Source organism: Scyliorhinus torazame, chromosome 1 (genome assembly GCF_047496885.1).
Source record: "Scyliorhinus torazame isolate Kashiwa2021f chromosome 1, sScyTor2.1, whole genome shotgun sequence".
Lineage (NCBI taxonomy): Eukaryota > Metazoa > Chordata > Chondrichthyes > Carcharhiniformes > Scyliorhinidae > Scyliorhinus > Scyliorhinus torazame.
In genome coordinates this window covers 410361046-410377340 of record NC_092707.1, presented here as the reverse complement: position 1 = coordinate 410377340, position 16295 = coordinate 410361046, and the positions used below count along the sequence as shown (strand labels likewise).

The window sequence follows — 16295 nt, the reverse complement described above, 5'->3', positions numbered from 1 at the left end:
TCTCTTCCCTTTCTCCTGGGAGCTCAGGATTGGTGACTTTAATCTTTCTATCACCGAATCACACAGATTCTGCAGAAGAGGCCCTTCGGCCCATCGAGTCTTCACCGATGCATGACAAACACCTGACCCGCCGACCTACTCCCATTGACCAGCACTTGGTCCATAACCTTGAATGTTATGATGGCTAAATGCTCATCCAGGTACTTTTTAAAGGATGTGAGGCAACCCGCCTCTACCACCCTCCCAGGCCGTGCGTTCCAGACCCTCACCACCCTCCCACGCAGTGCGTTCCAGACCCTCACCCCCCTCCCAGGCAGTGCGCTCCAGACCCTCACCATCCTCTGGGTAAAAAGGATTTTCCTCTAATCCCCTCGAAACTGCCTGCCCCTCACCTTGAACTTGTGTCCCCTTGTAACCGACCTTTCATCTCAGGGGTACAGCTGCTCCCTATCCACCCAGTCCATGCCCCTCATAATCTTGTCCACCTCGATCAGGTCACCCCTCAGTCTTCTCTGCTCCAGAGTAAACAACCCAAATCCATTCAACCTTTCTCCATAACTTCAACGTTCCATCCCAGGCAAAATCCTGGTGAATCTCCTCTGCACCCCCTCCAGTGCGATCACACCCTTCCTATAATGTGGTTACCAGGGGCAAAATTCTCCAGAAACGGCGCAATGTCCGCTGACTGGCGCCCAAAACGGCACAAATCAGACGGGCATCGCGCCGCCCCAAAGGTGCGGAACGCTCCGCATCTTTGGGGGCCGAGCCCCAACATTGAGGGGCTAGGCCGGCGCCGGAGGAATTTCCGCCCCGCCAGCTGGCGGAAAAGGCCTTTGGTGCCCCGCCAGCTGGCGCGGAATGACATCTCCGGGTGGCGCATGCGCGGGAGCGTCAGCGGCCGCTGACAGCATTCCCGCGCATGCGCAGTGGAGTGAGTCACTTCCGCTTCCGCCATGGTGAAGACCCTGGCGGAGGCGGAAGGGAAAGGGTGCCCCCACGGCACAGGCCCCCCTGCGGATCGGTGGGCGCCGATCGCGAGCCAGGCCACCGTGGGGGCACCCCCTGGGGCCAGATCGCCCCGCGCCCCCCCCAGGACCCCGGAGCCCGCCCGCGCCACCTTGTCCCGCCGGTAAGGTAGGTGAATTAATTTACGCGGCGGGACAGGCATTTTAGCGGCGGGACTTCAGCCCATCCGGGCCGGAGAATCGAACGGGGGGCCCGCCAACTGTCGCGTCGCGATTCCCGCCCCCGCCGAATCTCCGGTGCCAGAGACTTCGGCAACCAGCGGGGGCGGGATTCACGCCAGCCCCCGGCGATTCTCCAACCCGGCGGGGGGTCGGAGAATTTCGCCCCAGAACTGCACACAGTGCTCCAGCTGTGGCCTCACCAAAGTTCTATAAAACTCCAACATGACCTCCCTGCTTTTGTAATCGATGCCCCGATTGATAAAGGCAAGTGTCCCATCTGCCTTTTTCACCCCCCTATTAACCTCCCAACTCAGTAAACACAAAGCATGTCACACTTTGAGAAAGGGCTGGAAACAGTGCGGACTTCTCCTGGGAAATCTGATCCATCTCATTTCTATCAAAGCAATGCAAACTGTGCAGATGTCCATGGTCACACCACCCAAACCAGACTGGTCAGGATTCCCCTGGGCTCCCAGTGAATCCACAATGAATACTGGGATTTTCCGCTATCTGGGCCATGCACTCACTGCTGTCTCGTTACAACCTGGAAATTCCAGCGCCCATTTTGCACAATATTCCCTGGAACATTTTAATGTTTTGAATGTTCGTTACGAAACACCGAGACTGTCTGTCATTCACTGACAGTGAAAGTTATCTCAGTTTTTGAAGACATGCTAGAGAGCTCCCACTCCAAGCTGATTAAGCTGTCAGGCGTTAGTGAGGAAACAGGAGAGATTCACTGGGATTGGGTCTGGTGTCAGCAAAACAAATACAAAGAAAGACGGGAGACATTTTTTATCATTAGCAGAACCCAGATTGCAGAGCAATATGATCAAAGGTCTTCAAAATTCTTTAAACTTGGGATAGAAGAGATGGAAGCAGACTTTTACAGGGAGGATGAAGATTGAGGAGCTCTGGATACAAGGGGACACGGGCACTGAACCAGCACGCAGGGCGAGGGGGGCAATTATCCAGCACTAATGTCCGAAGGGCGAGGTTTAGTGCGTCAACTGTTAAAACCATCCTGGCTCTCAGCAGCAGCAGTTAGGTGCCTGTTGGTCAATACTGGGGTGGTTGTGATGCCAGGACAGTTGGAGATGACTGGCACCAGTCAAGCACTGGCACGTGTTGGTCTCAACAGTAGCAGGTCACACACTTGAACGATAGGCTGCAAGGGGAATGTGGCTCCTCAATAAACGCAGCAAGTTATAAAATAATCACCCCGTGCAGTAACAGTATCAGACACAAGATGAATCATATTTACCCTTGTGTGGAGTTCTTTGCAGAATGCAACCTCGTTTTTACAAGATAACGTGTGAGCAGAGCGAAGCAGAACAAGACAACAAAGGCCAGGATTATACCCGTGCTTAAAACAATCGCATCTGCTGTCCCGGGATTCTGGTCGGATGGTTGTTCTGTAAAGTATCAGAATGTTAAACACACGGCAGCTTCAGTATATTCAGCTTCAGATATTAGTTCAGCCTCAATCAGAATATTACATCCAGTTCTGGGTATCGCACATTAGGAAGGATGTGAAGGTATCGGAGAGAGAGCAGCAAAGATTCAAGACAATGGATCCAGGGATGAGGAACTTCAGTTCCGGGGATATATTGGAGAAGTTGGACCATTCTCCTTGGAGAGAAGAAGGATCAGGGGAGATTTGATAGAGATGTTCAAAATCACTGGAGTTCTGACCAGAGCAGACAGGGAGAAACTGTTCCCCTTTCTGAAAAGATTGAGACAGAGGGCAAAAAAATAATTTGCAAAGAAGGCAAATGCGAAATGAAGAATAAACCTCTTCCACACAGCGAGTGGTTAGGATCCGGAATGTATTGTCTGTGAGTGTGGTGGAGACAGATTCACACAGCGAGTGGTTAGGATCCGGAATGTTCTGTCTGAGAGTGTGGTGGAGACAGATTCACACAGCGAGTGGTTAGGATCCGGAATGTACTGTCTGAGAGTGTGGTGGAGACAGATTCAAATAGCGAGTGATTAGGATCCGTAATGTTCTGTCTGAGAGTGTGGTGGAGACAGATTCACACAGCGAGTGGTTAGGATCCGGAATGCACTGTCTGAGAGTGTGGTGGAGACAGATTCACACAGCGAGTGGTTAGGATCCGGAATGTTCTGTCTGAGAGTGAGGTGGAGACAGATTCACACAGCGAGTGGTTAGGATCCGGAATGTACTGTCTGAGAGTGTGGTGGAGACAGATTCACACAGCGAGTGGTTAGGATCCGGAATGTACTGTCTGAGAGTGTGGTGGAGACAGATTCACACAGCGAATGGTTAGGATCTGGAATGTTCTGTCTGAGAGTGTGGTGGAGACAGATTCACACAGCGAGTGGTTAGGATCTGTAATGTACTGTCTGAGAGTGTGGTGGAGGCAGATTCACACAACGAGTGGTTAGGATCCGGAATGTACTTTCTGAGAGTGTGGTGGAGACAGATTCACACAGCGAGTGGTTAGGATCCGGGATGTACTGTCTGAGAGTGCGGTGGAGGCAGATTCACACAGCGAGTGGTTAGGATCTGGAATGTACTGTCTGAGAGTGTGGTGGAGACAGATTCACACAGCGAGTGGTTAGGATCCGTAATGTTCTGTCTGAGAGTGAGGTGGAGACAGATTCACACAGCGAGTGGTTAGGATCCGGAATGTACTGTCTGAGAGTGTGGTGGAGACAGATTCACACAGCGAGTGGTTAGGATCCGGGATGTACTGTCTGAGAGTGTGGTGGAGACAGATTCACACAGCGAGTGGTTAGGATCCGGAATGCACTGTCTGAGAGTGTGGTGGAGACAGATTCACACAGCGAGTGGTTAGGATCCGTAAAGTTCTGTCTGAGAGTGAGGTGGAGACAGATTCACACAGCGAGTGGTTAGGATCCGGAATGTACTGTCTGAGAGTGTGGTGGAGACAGATTCACACAGCGAGTGGTTAGGATCCGGGATGTACTGTCTGAGAGTGTGGTGGAGACAGATTCACACAGCGAGTGGTTAGGATCCGGAATGCACTGTCTGAGAGTGTGGTGGAGACAGATTCACACAGCGAGTGGTTAGATCCGGAATGTTCTGTCTGAGAGTGAGGTGGAGACAGATTCACACAGCGAGTGGTTAGGATCCGGAATGTACTGTCTGAGAGTGTGGTGGAGACAGATTCACACAGCGAGTGGTTAGGATCCGGAATGTACTGTCTGAGAGTGTGGTGGAGACAGATTCACACAGCGAGTGGTTAGGATCCGGAATGTTCTGTCTGAGAGTGAGGTGGAGACAGATTCACACAGCGAGTGATTAGGATCCGGAATGTTCTGTCTGAGAGTGTGGTGGAGAGAGATTCACACAGCGAGTGGTTAGGATCCGGAATGTACTGTCTGAGAGTGTGGTGGAGACAGATTCACACAGCGAGTGGTTAGGATCCGGAATGTACTGTCTGAGAGTGTGGTGGAGACAGATTCACACAGCGAGTAGTTAGGATCCGGAATGTTCTGTCTGAGAGTGAGGTGGAGACAGATTCAAACAACGAGTGGTTAGGATCCGTAATGTTCTGTCTGAGAGTGTGGTGGAGACAGATTCACACAACGAGTGGTTAAGTTCCAAAATGTTCTGTCTGTGAGTGTGGTGGAGGCAGATTCACACAGCGAGTGGTTAGGATCTGGAATGTTCTGTCTGTGAGTGTGGTGGAGACAGATTCACACAGCGAGTGGTCAGTATCCGGAATGTTCTGTCTGAGAGTGTGGTGGAGACAGATTCACACAGCGAGTGGTTAGGATCCGGAATGTTCTGTCTGAGAGTGTGGTGGAGATAGATTCACACAGCGAGTGGTTAGGATCTGGAATGTTCTCTCTGAGAGTGTGGTGGAGGCAGATTCACACAGCGAGAGGTTAGAATCGGGAATGTTCTGTCTGAGAGTGTGGTGGAGACAGATTCACACAGCGAGTGGTTAGGATCCGGAATGTTCTGTCTGAGAGTGTGGTGGAGGGAGATTCACACAGCGAGTGGTTAGGATCCGTAATGTTCTGTCTGAGAGTGTGGTGGAGACAGATTCACACAGCGAGCGGTTAGGATCCGGAATGTTCTGTCTGTGAGTGTGGTGGAGACAGATTCAAATAGCGAGTGGTTAGGATCCGTAATGTTCTGTCTGAGAGTGTGGTGGAGACAGATTCACACAGCGAGTGGTTAGGATCCGGAATGGTCTGTCTGAGAGTGTGGTGGAGGCAGATTCACACAGCGAGTGGTTAGGATCCGGAATGTTCTGTCTGAGAGTGTGGTGGAGACAGATTCAAATAGCGAGTGGTTAGGATCCGTAATGTTCTGTCTGAGAGTGTGGTGGAGACAGATTCACACAGCGAGTGGTTAGGATTTAGAATGTTCTGCCTGAGTGTTATAGAGACAGATTTACACAGGGAGTGTTTACGAACTGGAATGTACTGTCTGAGAGTGTGGTGGAGGCAGATTCACACAGCGAGTGGTTAGGATCTGTAATGTACTGTCTGTGAGTGAGGTGGAGACAGATTCACGCAGCGAGTGGTTAGGATCCGGAATGTTCTGTCTGAGAGTGTGGTGGAGACAGATTCACACAGCGAGTGGTTAGGATCCGGAATGTTCTGTCTGAGAGTGTGGTGGAGACAGATTCACACAGCGAGTGGTTAGGATCCGGAATGTTCTGTCTGAGAGTGTGGTGGAGACAGATTCAAATAGCGAGTGGTTAGGATCCGGGATGTACTGTCTGAGAGTGTGGTGGAGACAGATTCACACAGCGAGTGGTTAGGTTCCGGAATGCACTGTCTGAGAGTGTGGTGGAGACAGATTCACACAGCGAGTGGTTAGGATCCGGAATGTTCTGTCTGAGAGTGAGGTGGAGACAGATTCACACAGCGAGTGGTTAGGATCCGGAATGTACTGTCTGAGAGTGTGGTGGAGACAGATTCACACAGCGAGTGGTTAGGATCCGGAATGTACTGTCTGAGAGTGTGGTGGAGACAGATTCACACAGCGAGTAGTTAGGATCCGGAATGTTCTGTCTGAGAGTGAGGTGGAGACAGATTCAAACAACGAGTGGTTAGGATCCGTAATGTTCTGTCTGAGAGTGTGGTGGAGACAGATTCACACAACGAGTGGTTAAGATCCAGAATGTTCTGTCTGTGAGTGTGGTGAAGGGAGATTCACACAGCGAGTGGTTAGGATCTGGAATGTTCTGTCTGTGAGTGTGGTGGAGACAGATTCACACAGCGAGTGGTCAGTATCCGGAATGTTCTGTCTGAGAGTGTGGTGGAGACAGATTCACACAGCGAGTGGTTAGGATCCGGAATGTTCTGTCTGAGAGTGTGGTGGAGATAGATTCACACAGCGAGTGGTTAGGATCTGGAATGTTCTCTCTGAGAGTGTGGTGGAGGCAGATTCACACAGCGAGAGGTTAGAATCGGGAATGTTCTGTCTGAGAGTGTGGTGGAGACAGATTCACACAGCGAGTGGTTAGGATCCGGAATGTTCTGTCTGAGAGTGTGGTGGAGGGAGATTCACACAGCGAGTGGTTAGGATCCGTAATGTTCTGTCTGAGAGTGTGGTGGAGACAGATTCACACAGCGAGCGGTTAGGATCCGGAATGTTCTGTCTGTGAGTGTGGTGGAGACAGATTCAAATAGCGAGTGGTTAGGATCCGTAATGTTCTGTCTGAGAGTGTGGTGGAGACAGATTCACACAGCGAGTGGTTAGGATCCGGAATGGTCTGTCTGAGAGTGTGGTGGAGGCAGATTCACACAGCGAGTGGTTAGGATCCGGAATGTTCTGTCTGAGAGTGTGGTGGAGACAGATTCAAATAGCGAGTGGTTAGGATCCGTAATGTTCTGTCTGAGAGTGTGGTGGAGACAGATTCACACAGCGAGTGGTTAGGATTTAGAATGTTCTGCCTGAGTGTTATAGAGACAGATTTACACAGGGAGTGTTTACGAACTGGAATGTACTGTCTGAGAGTGTGGTGGAGGCAGATTCACACAGCGAGTGGTTAGGATCTGTAATGTACTGTCTGTGAGTGAGGTGGAGACAGATTCACGCAGCGAGTGGTTAGGATCCGGAATGTTCTGTCTGTGAGTGTGGTGGAGACAGATCCACACAGCGAGTGGTTAGGATCCGGAATGTTCTGTCTGAGAGTGTGGTGGAGACAGATTCACACAGCGAGTGGTTAGGATCCGGAATGTTCTGTCTGAGAGTGTGGTGGAGACAGATTCACACAGCGAGTGGTTAGGATCCGGAATGTTCTGTCTGAGAGTGTGGTGGACGCAGATTCACACAGCGAGTGATTAGGATCCGTAATGTTCTGTCTGAGAGTGTGGTGGAGACAGATTCACACAGCGAGTGGTTAGGATTTAGAATGTTCTGCCTGAGTGTTATAGAGACAGATTTACACAGGGAGTGTTTACGAACTGGAATGTACTGTCTGAGAGTGTGGTGGAGCCAGATGCACACAGCGAGTGGTTAGGATTCGTAATGTTCTGTCTGAGAGTGTGGTGGAGACAGATTCACACAGCGAGTGTTTAGGATCCGGAATGTTCTGTCTGAGAGTGTGGTGGAGACAGATTCACACAGCGAGTGGTTAGGATCCGGAATGTACTGTCTGAGAGTGTGGTGGAGGCAGATTCACGCAGTGAGTAGTTAGGATCCGGAATGTTCTGTCTGAGAGTGTGGTGGAGGCAGATTCACACAGCGAGTGGTTAGGATCCGGAATGTTCTGTCTGAGAGTGTGATGGAGACAGATTCACACAGCGAGTGGTTAGGATCCGGAATGTTCTGTCTGAGAGTGTGGTGGAGACAGATTCACACAGCGAGTGTTTAGGATCCGGAATGTTCTGTCTGAGAGTGTGGTGGAGACAGATTCACACAGCGAGTGGTTAGGATCCGGAATGTACTGTCTGAGAGTGTGGTGGAGGCAGATTCACGCAGTGAGTAGTTAGGATCCGGAATGTTCTGTCTGAGACTGTGGTGGAGGCAGATTCACACAGCGAGTGGGTAGGATCCGGAATGTTCTGTCTGAGAGTGTGGTGGAGACAGATTCACACAGCGAGTGGTTAGGATCCGGAATGTACTGTCTGTGATTGTGGTGAAGACAGATTCACAGTGCGAGTGGTTAGGATCCGGAATGTTCTGTCTGAGAGTGTGGTGGAGACAGATTCACACAGTGAGTGGTTAGGATCCGTAATGTTCTGTCTGAGAGTGTGGTGGAGGCAGATTCACACAGCGAGTTGTTAGGATCCGGAATGTTCTGTCTGAGAGTGTGGTGGAGACAGATTCACACAGCGAGTGGTTAGGATCCGGAATGTTCTCTCTGAGAGTGTGGTGGAGACAGATTCACACAGCGAGTGGTTAGGATCCGGAATGTTCTGTCTGAGAGTGAGGTGGAGACAGATTCAAACAGTGAGTGGTTAGGATCCGTAATGTTCTGTCTGAGAGTGTGGTGGAGTCAGATTCACACAACGAGTGGTTAGGATCCAGAATGTTCTGTCTGTGAGTGTGGTGGAGGCAGATTCACACAGCGAGTGGTTAGGATCCGGAATGTTCTGTCTGAGAGTGTGGTGGAGACAGATTCAAACAGCGAGTGGTTAGGATCCGTAATGTTCTGTCTGCGAGTGTGGTGGAGACAGATTCACACAGCGAGTGGTTAGGATCCGGAATGTTTTGTCTGAGAGTGTGGTGGAGACAGATTCAGACAACGAGTGGTTAGGATCCGGAATGTACTGTCTGTGAGTGTGCTGGAGACAGATTCACACAGCGAGTGGTTAGAATCGGGAATGTTCTGTCTGAGAGTGTGGTGTAGACAGATTCAGACAACGAGTGGTTAGGATCCGGAATGTAATGTCTGTGAGTGTGGTGGAGACAGATTCACACAGCGAGTGGTTAGGATCCGGAATGTTCTGTCTGAGAGTGTGGTGGAGCCAGATTCAGACAACGAGTGGTTAGGATCCGGAATGTTCTGTCTGTGATTGTGGTGAAGGGAGATTCACACAGCGAGTGGTTAGAATCGGGAATGTTCTGTCTGAGAGTGTGGTGGAGGCAGATTCACACAGCGAGTGGTTAGGATCCGGAATGTTCTGTCTGAGAGTGTGGTGGAGACAGATTCACATAGCGAGTGGTTAGGATCCGGAATGTACTGTTTGTGAGTGTGGTGGAGGCGGATTCACACAACAAGTGGTTAGGATCCGGAATGTTCTGTCTGAAAGTGTGGTGGAGCCGGATTCACACTGCGAGTGGTTATGATCCGGAATGTTCTGTCTGTGAGTGTGGTGGAGACAGATCCACACAGCGAGTGGTTAGGATCCGGAATGTACTGTCTGAGAGTGTGGTGGAGGCAGATTCACATAGCGAGTGGTTAGGATCTGGAATGTACTGTCTGAGAGTGTGGTGGAGAGAGATTCACACAGCGAGTGGTTAGGATCTGGAATGTTCGGTCTGAGAGTGTGGTGGAGACTGATACACACAGCGAGTGGTTAGGATCTGGAATGTTCTGTCTGAGAGTGTGGTGGAGGGAGATTCACACAGCGAGTGGTTAGGATCCGTAATGTTCTGTCTGAGAGTGTGGTGGAGACAGATTCACACAGCGAGCGGTTAGGATCCGGAATGTTCTGTCTGTGAGTGTGGTGGAGACAGATTCAAATAGCGAGTGGTTAGGATCCGTAATGTTCTGTCTGAGAGTGTGGTGGAGACAGATTCACACAGCGAGTGGTTAGGATCCGGAATGTTCTGTCTGAGAGTGTGGTGCAGACAGATTCACACAGCGAGTGGTTAGGATCCGGAATGTTCTGTCTGAGAGTGTGGTGGAGCCAGATTCAGACAACGAGTGGTTAGGATCCGGAATGTTCTGTCTGTGATTGTGGTGAAGGGAGATTCACACAGCGAGTGGTTAGGATCCGGAATGATCTGTCTGAGAGTGTGGTGGAGGCAGATTCACACAGCGAGTGGTTAGGATCCGGAATGTTCTGTCTGAGAGTGTGGTGGAGACAGATTCACACAACAAGTGGTTAGGATCCGGAATGTACTGTTTGTGAGTATGGTGGAGGCGGATTCACACAACAAGTGGTTAGGATCCGGAATGTTCTGTCTGAAAGTGTGGTGGAGCCGGATTGACACTGCGAGTGGTTATGATCCGGAATGTTCTGTCTGTGAGTGTGGTGGAGACAGATCCACACAGCGAGTGGTTAGGATCCGGAATGTACTGTCTGAGAGTGTGGTGGAGGCAGATTCACATAGCGAGTGGTTAGGATCTGGAATGTACTTTCTGAGAGTGTGGTGGAGACAGATTCACACAGCGAGTGGTTAGGATCTGGAATGTTCTGTCTGAGAGTGTGGTGGAGGCAGATACACACAGCGAGTGGTTAGGATCCGGAATGTACTGTCCGGGAGTGTTCTGGAGACAGATTCACACAGCGAGTGGTTAGGATCTGGAATGTACTGTCTGGGAGTGTGATGGAGACAGATCCACAGTGAATGGTTAGGATTTAGAATGTTCTGTCTGAGAGTGTGGTGGAGGCAGATTCACACAGCGAGTGGTTAGCATCTGGAATTTACTGTCTGAGAGTGTGGTGTAGACAGATGCACACAGCGAGTGGTTAGGATCCGGAATGTACTGTCTGAGAGTGTGGTGGAGACAGATTCGCACAGCGAGTGGTTAGGATCCAGAATGTTCTGTCTGAGAGTGTGGTGGAGACAGATTCACACAGCGAGTGGTTAGGATCCGGAATGTACTGTCTGAGAGTGTGGTGGAGACAGATTCATACAGCGAGTGGTTAGGATCCGGAATGTTCTGTCTGAGAGTGTGGTGGAGACAGATTCACACAGCGAGTGGTTAGGATCCGGAATGTACTGTCTGAGAGTGTGGTGGAGACAGATTCATACAGCGAGTGGTTAGGATCCGGAATGTTCTGTCTGAGAGTGTGGTGGAGGCAGATTCACACAGCGAGTGGTTAGGATCCGGAATATTCTGTCTGATAGTGTGGTGGAGACAGTTTCACAAAGCGAGTGGTTAGAATCCGGAATGTACTTTCTGAGAGTTTGGTGGAGGCAGATTCACACAGCGAGTGGTTAGGATCCGGAATGTTCTGTCTGAGAGTGTGGTGGAGGCAGTTTCACAAAGCGAGTGGTTAGGATCCGGAATGTACTGTCTGAGAGTGTGGTGGAGGCAGATTCACACAGCGAGTGGTTAGGATCCGGAATGTTCTACATAGAACATAGAACATAGAAAATACAGCACAGAACAGGCCCTTCGGCCCACGATGTTGTGCCGAACCTTTGTCCTAGATTAATCATAGATTATCATTGAATTTACAGTGCAGAAGGAGGCCATTCGGCCCTTTGAGTCTGCACCAGCTCTTGGAAAGAGCACCCTACCCAAACTCAACACCTCCACCCAACACCAAGGGCAATTTGGACATTAAGGGCAATTTATCATTAGCCAATTCACCTAACCCGCACATCTTTGGACTGTGGGAGGAAACCGGAGCACCCGGAGGAAACCCACGCAGACACGGGGAGGACGTGCAGACTCCGCACAGACAGTGACCCAAGCCGGAATCGAACCTGGGACCATGGAGCTGTGAAGCAATTGTGCTATCCACAATGCTACCGTGCTGCCCTTAAGAACAAATAAATCTACACTATATCATTTTCCCGTAATCCATGTACCTATCCAATAGCTGCTTGAAGGTCCCTAATGTTTCCGACTCATCTACTTCCACAGGCAGTGCATTCCATGCCCCCACTACTCTCTGGGTAAAGAACCTACCTCTGATATCCCTCCTATATCTTCCACCTTTCACCTTAAATTTATGTCCCCTTGTAATGGTGTGTTCCACCTGGGGAAAAAGTCTCTGACTGTCTACTCTATCTATTCCCCTGATCATCTTATAAACCTCTATCAAGTCGCCCCTCATCCTTCTCCGCTCTAATGAGAAAAGGCCTAGCACCCTCAACCTTTCCTCGTAAGACCTACTCTCCATTCCAGGCAACATCCTGGTAAATTTTCTTTGCACCTTTTCCAGAGCTTCCACATCCTTCCTAAAATGAGGCGACCAGAACTGTACACAGTACTCCAAATGTGGCCTTACCAAAGTTTTGTACAGCTGCATCATCACCTCACGGCTCTTAAATTCAATCCCTCTGTTAATGAACGCGAGCACACCATAGGCCTTCTTCACAGCTCTATCCACTTGAGTGGCAACTTTCAAAGATGTATGAACATAGACCCCAAGGTCTCTCTGCCCCTCCACAATGCCAAGAACTCTACCGTTAACCCTGTATTCCGCATTCATATTTGTCCTTCCAAAATGGACAACCTCACACTTTTCAGGGTTAAACTCCATCTGCCACTTCTCAGCCCAGCTCTGCATCCTATCTATGTCTCTTTGCAGCCGACAACAGCCCTCCTTACTATCCACAACTCCACCAATCTTCGTATCGTCTGCAAATTTACTGACCCACCCTTCAACTCCCTCATCCAAGTCATTAATGAAAATCACAAACAGCAGAGGACCCAGAACTGATCCCTGCGGTACACCACTGGTAACTGGGATCCAGGCTGAATATTTGCCATCCACCACCACTCTCTGACTTCTATCGGTTAGCCAGTTCGTTATCCAACTGGCCAAATTTCCCACTATCCCATGCCTCCTTACTTTGTGCAGAAGCCTACCATGGGGAACTTTATCAAATGCCTTACTAAAATCCATGTACACTACATCCACTGCTTTACCTTCATCCACATGCTTGGTCACCTCCTCAAAGAATTCAATAAGATTTGTAAGGCAAGACCTACGCCTCACAAATCCATGCTGACTATCCCTAATCAAGCAGTTTCTTTCCAGATGCTCAGAAATCCTATCCTTCAGTACCCTTTCCATTACTTTGCCTACCACCGAAGTAAGACTAACTGGCCTGTAATTCCCAGGGTTATCCCTAGTTCCTTTTTTGAACAGGGGCACGACATTCGCCACTCTCCAATCCCCTGGTACCACCCCTGTTGACAGTGAGGACGAAAAGATAATTGCCAACGGCTCTGCAATTTCATCTCTTGCTTCCCATAGAATCCTTAGATATATCCCGTCAGGCCCGGGGGACTTGTCTATCCTCAAGTTTTTCAAAATGCCCAACACATCTTCCTTCCTAACAAGTATTTCCTCGAGCTTACCAATCTGTTTCACACTGTCCTCTCCAACAATATCGCCCCTCTCATTTGTAAATACAGAAGAAAAGTACTCATTCAAGACCTCTCCTATCTCTTCAGACTCAATACACAATCTCCCGCTACTGTCCTTGATCGGACCTACCCTCGCTCTAGTCATTCTCATATTTCTCACATATGTGTAAAAGGCCTTGGGGTTTTCCTTGATCCTACCCGCCAAAGATTGTTCATGCCCTCTCTTAGCTCTCCTAATCCCTTTCTTCAGTTCCCTCCTGGCTATCTTGTATCCCTCCAATGCCCTGTCTGAACCTTGTTTCCTCAACCTTACATAAGTCACCTTTTTCCTCTTAACAAGACATTCAACCTCTCTTGTCAACCATGGTTCCCTCACTCGACCATCTCTTCCCTGCCTGACAGGGACATACATATCAAGGACACGTAGAACCTGTTCCTTAAACAAGTTCCACATTTCACTTGTGTCCTTCCCTGCCAGCCTATGTTCCCGACTTATGCACTTCAATTCTTGTCTGACAACATCGTATTTACCCTTCCCCCAATTGTAAACCTTGCCCTGTTGCACGTACCTATCCCTCTCCATTACTAAAGTGAAAGTCACAGAATTGTGGTCACTATCTCCAAAATGCTCCCCCACTAACAAATCTACCACTTGCCCTGGTTCATTACCCAGTACTAAATCCAATATTGCCCCTCCTCTGGTCGGACAATCTACATACTGTGTTAGAAAAGCTTCCTGGACACACTGCACAAACACCACCCCATCCAAACTATTTGATCTAAAGAGTTTCCACTCAATATTTGGGAAGTTAAAGTCGCCCATGACTACTACCCTATGACTTCTGCACCTTTCCAAAATCTGTTTCCCAATCTGTTCCTCCACATCTCTGCTACTATTGGGGGGCCTATAGAAAACTCCTAACAAGGTGACTGCTCCTTTCCTATTTCTGACTTCAACCCATACTACCTCAATAGGGTGATACTCCTCGAACTGCCTTTCTGCAGCTGTTATACTATCTCTAATTAATAATGCCACCCCCCCCACCTCTTTTACCACCCTCCCTAATCTTATTGAAACATCTATAACCAGGGACCTCCAACAACCATTTCTGCCCCTCTTCTATCCACGTTTCCGTGATGGCCACCACATCATAGTCCCAAGTACCGATCCATGCCTTAAGTTCACCCACCTTATTCCTGATGCTTCTTGCGTTGAAGTATACACACTTCAACCCATCTCCGTGCCTGCAAATACTCTCCTTTGTCAGTGTTCCCTTCCCCACTGCCTCATTACATGCTTTGGCGTCCTGAATATCGGCTACCTTAGTTGCTGGACTACAAATCCGGTTCCCATTCCCCAGCCAAATTAGTTTAAACCCTCCCGAAGAGTACTAGCAAACCTCCCTCCCAGGATATTGGTGCCCCTCTGGTTCAGATGCAACCAGTCCTGCTTGTACAGGTCCCACCTTCCCCAGAATGCGCTCCAATTATCCAAATACCTGAAGCCCTCCCTCCTACACCATTCCTGCAGCCACGTGTTCAACTGCACTCTCTCCCTATTCCTAGCCTCGCTATCACGTGGTCTGAGAGTTCTGTCTGAGAGTGTGGTGGAGACAGTTTCACAAAGCGAGTGGTTAGGATCCGGAATGTACTGTCTGAGAGTGTGGTAGAGGCAGATTCACACAGCGAGTGGTTAGGATCCGGAATGTTCTGTCTGAGAGTGTGGTGGAGACAGTTTCACACAGCGAGTGGTTGGGACCCGGAATGTACTTTCTGAGAGTGTGGTGGAGGCAGATTCACACAGCGAGTGGTTAGGATCCGGAATGTTCTGTCCCTGAGTGTGGTGGAGGCAGATTCACACAGCGAGTGGTTAGGATCTGGAATGTTCTGTCTGAGAGTGTGGTGGAGGCAGATTCACACAGCGAGTGGTTAGGATCCGGAATGTACTGTCTGAGAGTGTGGTGGAGACAGATTCACACAGCGAGTGGTTAGGATCCGGAGTGTACTGTCTGAGAGTGTGGTGGAGACAGATTCACACAGCGAGTGGTTAGGATCCGGAATGTTCTGTCTGAGAGTGTGGTGGAGGCAGATTCACACAGCGAGTGGTTAGGATCCAGAATGTTCTGTCTGTGAGTGTGGCGGAGGCAGATTCACACAGCGAGTGGTTAGGATCCGGAATGTTCTGTCTAGGAGTGTGGTGGAGACAGATTCACACTGCGAGTGGTTAGGATCTACAATGTTCTCTCTGAGAGTGTGGTGGAGGCAGATTCACACAGCGAGTGGTTAGGATCCGGAATGTACTGTCTGAGAGTGTGGTGGAGGCAGATTCACACAGTGAGTGGTTAGGATCCGGAATGTTCTGTTTGAGAGTGTGGTGGAGGCAGGTTCACACAGCGAGTGGTTAGGATCTGGAATGTTCTGTCTGAGAGTGTGGTGGAGGCAGATTCACACAGCGAGTGGTTAGGATCCGGAATGTACTGTCTGAGAGTGTGGTGGAGACAGATTCACACAGCGAGTGGTTAGGATCCGGAGTGTACTGTCTGTGAGTGTGGTGGAGACAGATTCACACAACGAGTGGTTAGGATCCGGAATGTTCTGTCTGAGAGTGTGGTGGAGACAGATTCACACAACGAGTGGTTAGGATCCGGAATGTTCTGTCTGAGAGTGTGGTGGAGACAGATTCACACAGCGAGTGGTTAGGATCCGGAATGTTCTGCCTGAGAGTGTGGTGGAGGCAGATTCACACAGTTAGCAGTTAGGATCTGGAATGTTCTGTCTGAGAGTGTGGTGGAGGCAGATTCACACAGCGAGTAGTTAGGATCTGGAATTATCCTAGAATTTCGGCGGGAGCGGGTGCAGGGGCTGCCGGGAGGTGAGTATTTGAGTTTCCAACACTTACCTGGTCCCGTTTCTGTTCTTCTTTTCTGTTTTA

The 16295-nt window shown here is 49.7% G+C and overlaps 1 protein-coding gene across 1 annotated transcript in view; it reads right to left on the bottom strand.

Annotated features, from left to right (window-relative positions):
- The window catches only part of LOC140423219 (uncharacterized), a 107481-nt gene that overhangs the window by 19167 nt on the left and 72019 nt on the right, over positions 1 to 16295 (bottom strand). The window contains exon 6 of the mRNA XM_072507763.1: positions 2452 to 2602. Within this exon, the coding sequence (XP_072363864.1) occupies positions 2452 to 2602 (151 nt within the window). The remainder of the gene's footprint in view (positions 1 to 2451; positions 2603 to 16295) is intronic.